This window comes from Trichinella spiralis, assembly GCF_000181795.1.
Source record: "Trichinella spiralis strain ISS 195 chromosome Unknown Scfld3860, whole genome shotgun sequence".
NCBI classification, from domain to species: domain Eukaryota; kingdom Metazoa; phylum Nematoda; class Enoplea; order Trichinellida; family Trichinellidae; genus Trichinella; species Trichinella spiralis.
In genome coordinates, this window is record NW_003530799.1 from 1 (window position 1) to 5,205 (window position 5,205).

Sequence of the window (5,205 nt, forward strand, 5' to 3'; positions counted from 1 at the left end):
CCCCCCCAACCAATGTATTGTTTCACCTGTTGTGTCCGTATCCATAAGTTACCCAAGGATTTAAATCATGTTCGACGTCATCAAGCCACACTCGCACTGGGAAGGCGTTTCCTTCGCGAACCCAACCGAACACATCTTCCAAAATTATTGGAACATTCGGTTTAGACAGTGTCAGTGTCATTTTTTCACTCAACGAGATAAAGATTTCAGTTTAAAATAACAGATAAATGCTGCAGCGACCCATCCCAATATCATTTTCCACACACGCCTTTGCAAGAAAAATGCAACATCCTACAGTAAGAATATCATGACGATTAAGTGTTTTCTTACTGTAGTACTGGGGGAAATTGTGTAAATTAATTTACAATTTGAATCTTTTCATTTATAAAGTGTCCAATATTGAACCGATGTTTCGCATAAAAACTTAATTCTGATGAATAATTTTTATAGTAAAACTGTCATTACTCTGCACAATTTTTTTCAATAAAATGAAAAAATATTTTAGTGAAATGTAATTTAAAAAAAAAAAAATTTTTCTACAATTTCAAAGCGTTGCGTTGTTTGTTTTGAACAAGTTGAATTTCAAAGTGAAATGTAAAATTAACCAATGTTTGTTTAACTCTTTGAAATAGAAGCAGAGATTAGAAATTTTCAAGGAATTTTCATTCATTCACAAGAGACAAGTTCTTCTTCTTCTTCCTCTTCGTGTGCAGTAGTTTTAAGTTGATTGCTATTCAAAAATGTTGCTTACGAAGCGGCTGTTCATTTTTCCAATTGATCAAACATGCCAGCTGTTCAAATTTTCAACAAACATCAAGCTAATCGCCCATTTGAGCTTGCTAGCTAACTATAGCTATTTCTCTCTCTCTCTCTATGATAACGGCAACGAAGCGAAAAGTAGCGATTGATAAACAACACATCTTCTACACTGACTTGAATGAAAAGCTGTCACAACTTTATCTCAAACAAATTGACAACTAATATTTATATCTTTATTTTGAATAATATTTCAAATGTTTTCTTTTTTAATTAAATTTTTTCAATTCTTACCTATCCATGAATGAATAAATTAATATCTGTTGTTGTTATTCAGCTGATTTTTTTTTCAAATTTTTTGTTTCCATTTAAATATCACTTTCCCATTTATTTCTTCCAGTCAAGCGTTGAAATATTTTTCAAATATTTAACACACGCAATATGACCGACCACTTTTCGTTGCTTTTCAATGGAAAACAGAAAAAAAAACTTTAATACCAGATGAGCTAGCTGCCTTTAAACGAATGGAAAAAAAAACAGAGGATTATACTTTATTTTTGCAATATATGTAACGAACGTAACCGTTGAAAAAATTATATTATTTTCGGAAAAATAATAAATATCCAACAATCTCAAATTGGTGAAACTTCACGCCCACATACTTTACTTTCAAATTTTTATAATTGGCAAATCCTATTTTTTTAATTGGAAAAGTTATTTTATTAACGAATACAGTGAATAAATAATATTCAGTTTTTAAAAATATCATTAAGCAAGCTAATTCTTGTTCTATTCAATGCCAATGGCGTTCTTTTTCATTTGTCAATTTGGTTCATTTAAAAAATAATTCAGCCCAGATATTAAAAAAAAATGTTTCCACCAGTGCACACAGTAAATAACATCCACCATGTTTTATTTATTACTAATTGTTATTGTTCATAATTATGAACATCGATGAATATATACTATACTGGACTATAGCATAACTGAACAGTGTTCACATGAAGAAGGTTCCTCTCTTCTGGGATCAGATTCTTCTTTAAAANTGAAAACATAAAAAACTTTTTCTGAATGCATAGGGGAAAAGCTTTGAAAAATAAAGAAAAAAATAACCGGAAAAAAGGGAAAAACGGAAATATGCATATTTATAATTATATAGTGTTTGCGTCCTTCGCAAGAGGAGCAGTAATGGGGTTTGGGATTGGAACAAAGTTTGTGACGAAACGAGATCGAGGAAAGAACATAAAAGAAAAATATATGCGGACAACAGCAATGCAAATTCAGCACCTCTAAAATAAGTAGGGGAAAGGATTGAGTTGAAAAGAAAAGCCAAAAGAATATAAGATACAATATAAATGAACAATAGTAATCAGAGGGTTGTTGTTGTTGTTGGTTTTGTTTTCACGGTGAATAAGAATAGGCGCCTTTTTTTTCTTAATATCAAAATAAAACAACTAATAATCGTGTAACATACAATAAAATAAAATATAATATAATAATACAACGCCTTTGGGGATAATGGAATTCAGACGGTTCGAAAATAACAACAAGAAACAAGCAATCGAGTAAATTATATTATTATTATTCTCTTTTGATCAGCATGCATGATTTCCAAAAAGCTATGTCATTATTCATCTGCGTTTAGTAGTAGTAGTAGTAGTAGTAGTAGTAGTAGTAGTAGTATATATATAATGTGTGCGTAGGTAGAAACAATCAAAAAAGCCAGTTGTATAATAATAACTATTATTATATAAGGTGATCAAAAAAAATAGTACAAATATAAAAATGAGGAACTGCTAACAAATCAATTCATTTCAATTCAAAGAGGTTTCGTAAAATTGACCGGAAATACTCCACGCTGACCAGTAGTTTCCAGAACACCCATCAGCCAACCTTCGTCCTGAATTGATAACAACAACAACAACATTACGTGTGTAAATGAATTATAAAATTTAAAAACAATTCAACTATATTAACCTGATCTTCGGGATTTTCGTAGGGCACTACTAGAATCACTTCGCCAGCTTCGAAACTCAACTCATCCGTATCCTCAGCAGTGTACCGATGTGACGCACGCACTTTGTACAGTACATCATGGACAGTGGTCGAATTCGCCTTGACCGTTTCTCCGTTGTTCTCTTTTACATTTCCATTTTCAGTCACAGGCGTTGACTTGGAACTTTCGTCCGTTTCATTAGCGAATGGATTATTTTCATCCGAATCCCCTCTGGTGTCCTGAGAAGAATACAAAAATAAACAATTTCACACTGATCCAATTAATATTAATAATAATATTTTCATTTATTTTGATTTGTTTTTGATCACTTTCAACGTTGTTGTCTTCTTCACTGTCGGTGAATTGGCCAACAATTTGGAATCATCGCTCGTCAACGATGCAACTTCGTTGTTCACTTCAGCTGCTGGTGTTGTAGATCTATTCAACAATGAACATCGACTGTTCAAGTCGTCGGTGTGATTCAGCGAATGAGAAACTACTGAAATAAACAATATTAAATAAATTGCCAATTAAACAAACAGACAAACAAATAACATACCGTTAAATTTTGGAGTGATCACATCACGTATTTCCGTGAGCAACTAGAATAAACATCAAAAAGCAGTAGAATAATATTTGATAAGATAGATAAATTATATATATATACATATTTTTCTTTTTAATTAAAACTTACTTACCTTAGCAGAATCACAGTGGAAATTACATTCAGCCGAGAACATGGATTGCAAATTATTAACAAAAAATGTGTACCTCCTGTATAAATTGAAATGAATATCAAAAAGAATAATAAGCAAGCATTGTGCAATCAGCCAAAAAAAAATCACTTCCACCCACCCGTCATACAACACAGGCAACTCTTCGGAAAGCTCATTGTTGATGTCATCGTAGAGCTTTTTCGCAACAGCTAATTCTTGTTGAGCTTTTTGCACTTTCACGTCGTCCGGCTTCTTACCGTTGCCAACCACCGACTCATAGCTATGCCGTGCACTGTCGTAGTCGACCAATTTTCGACCTCGTTTGGCAATTTTCCCCTACAACCTCAAATTCGTATTGGAATATTTGTAAATTCAATTAATTAATTAATTACAAAAACCCCAAAAAGTGAATGAAGCAAAGAATAAGTATACCTTCAAATCGACAAACTGAGAACAATACGAATTCAACGGATTCAAAGCTTGATCAATCAATTTTTCACAAAATTCATCCCAGAGCAATTCAATTGACTAAACAGAAAGAAAATTGCATGAAATGAAATGAAATGAAATAAATATGAATAAAAATTTGATTAAGAAAAAAAACACTCACGTGGCTAATCGCTCGAACGTGATCAGATCCAGTCCATTCAGAATCGTACACTTCTCGAACAGCTTCATAATATCCTCGGCTAGCTTGGGCGAGAGCTAGGGAAAAAGTCAATGAAAAATAAAAATCCATAATTATACACTGTAGGGGGAAAAACAACTTTTTTTTCTTCTATTCAAAAAATACCTTTCATGCATGTAATGTAGTTGCGAAGTTCACGCTGCAAACGCTCGGCATTTTTCTACAAAAAAAAAAGGATTCACATTCTCATTATTATAAATATTCATAAGCAACTCGCAATGGAGTAGAGAATTTAATTTAAAAAATTACAATCAATCGATCGATCGATTTTCGCGAGTGAAAAAGAAGCAATTTAATAAATCAAGTTCTCATCAATTTAATATTACAAAACACAATATACTGCCCCCGTCAAAGGTTTCCCAAAAAAAGAAATAATTTAGTTCCTTTTCATGGGGTTTCCCAATTTTAAAATTTAATCACATTCACCAGTTTGGTTTGGGGCATTTCGTTGGATCAATTTTGCAAATTCACTAAGCGAAAATGAAATTTACATTATCGCACATTACGTTTGCTGCTGCTTTACAAAAAACAAACATCCCGCATAAATTGTAACAAATCAAATCAAATCTAATCTAATCTAACTTTTCTTCTCCATTGAAACAGAATATGAATGTATTTTTTTCACAGATAACTTCATTAAAAAGAAAAAAGCTGTTCCACCCCAATTCTCGTCATGCAGTTTTCATGATAAACACATCAAACAGTGTCAAATGATGCGAAACTATTATTGCAACACAGCCAGGTTAAATTGCAATCAACAACAATGATATATGATAATATTAGAATATTACTGTAGTAATATGATCAATTTCAACAATTTGATAGAATAACCATCTCTGACACTGGTATGTTTGTTGTCTTTGTAACAAGTCGCAACTGTATTTTATTGCTACTTTGCATAAAAAGACCATCTCTAATTTAGGATTCATTCTGAAACAATCAGCTTTTACAACTGTTGGCCAACGATTCGAATCCAACACTAATTTTTTTTCAGATATTCATTCCGCCTTAATAAAAACTAAATGTTTTTTCCTGCCTACTTTTTTTTT

The 5,205-nt window shown here is 32.1% G+C and overlaps 2 protein-coding genes across 2 annotated transcripts; both read right to left on the reverse strand.

The window, feature by feature from the left end:
- Window positions 1-26: 26 nt before the first annotated feature.
- Tsp_12510 (conserved hypothetical protein) lies at window positions 27-181 on the reverse strand (the record flags this gene model as incomplete). Its single annotated transcript, XM_003367684.1, has 1 exon — window positions 27-181. A coding segment is annotated over exon 1 (155 nt), but the record flags the coding sequence as incomplete, so codon positions are not given.
- Window positions 182-2,238: 2,057 nt separating this feature from the next.
- Window positions 2,239-4,318, reverse strand: Tsp_12511 (putative amphiphysin). The gene is made up of 9 exons (XM_003367685.1): window positions 4,262-4,318; window positions 4,079-4,173; window positions 3,901-3,996; window positions 3,608-3,804; window positions 3,451-3,526; window positions 3,312-3,354; window positions 3,082-3,251; window positions 2,734-2,991; window positions 2,239-2,656 (listed from the first exon to the last, which is right to left on the reverse strand). The coding sequence occupies exons 1-9, from the start codon at window positions 4,266-4,268 to the stop codon at window positions 2,576-2,578; spliced, it is 1,023 nt and encodes a 340-aa protein (XP_003367733.1). The 5' UTR covers window positions 4,269-4,318; the 3' UTR covers window positions 2,239-2,575.
- Window positions 4,319-5,205: the final 887 nt, after the last annotated feature.

What these genes read in the sequence shown, in the direction of transcription:
- Tsp_12511 (XM_003367685.1), bottom strand. An exon ending in ACGTTCGAGCGATTAGCCAC is followed by an intron (nt 3,997 to 4,078) that starts GTGAGTGTTTTT and finishes CTTTCTGTTTAG; the next exon opens with TCAATTGAATTGCTCTGGGA. An exon ending in TCCACTGTGATTCTGCTAAG is followed by an intron (nt 3,355 to 3,450) that starts GTAAGTAAGTTT and finishes TGTTTATTCTAG; the next exon opens with TTGCTCACGGAAATACGTGA.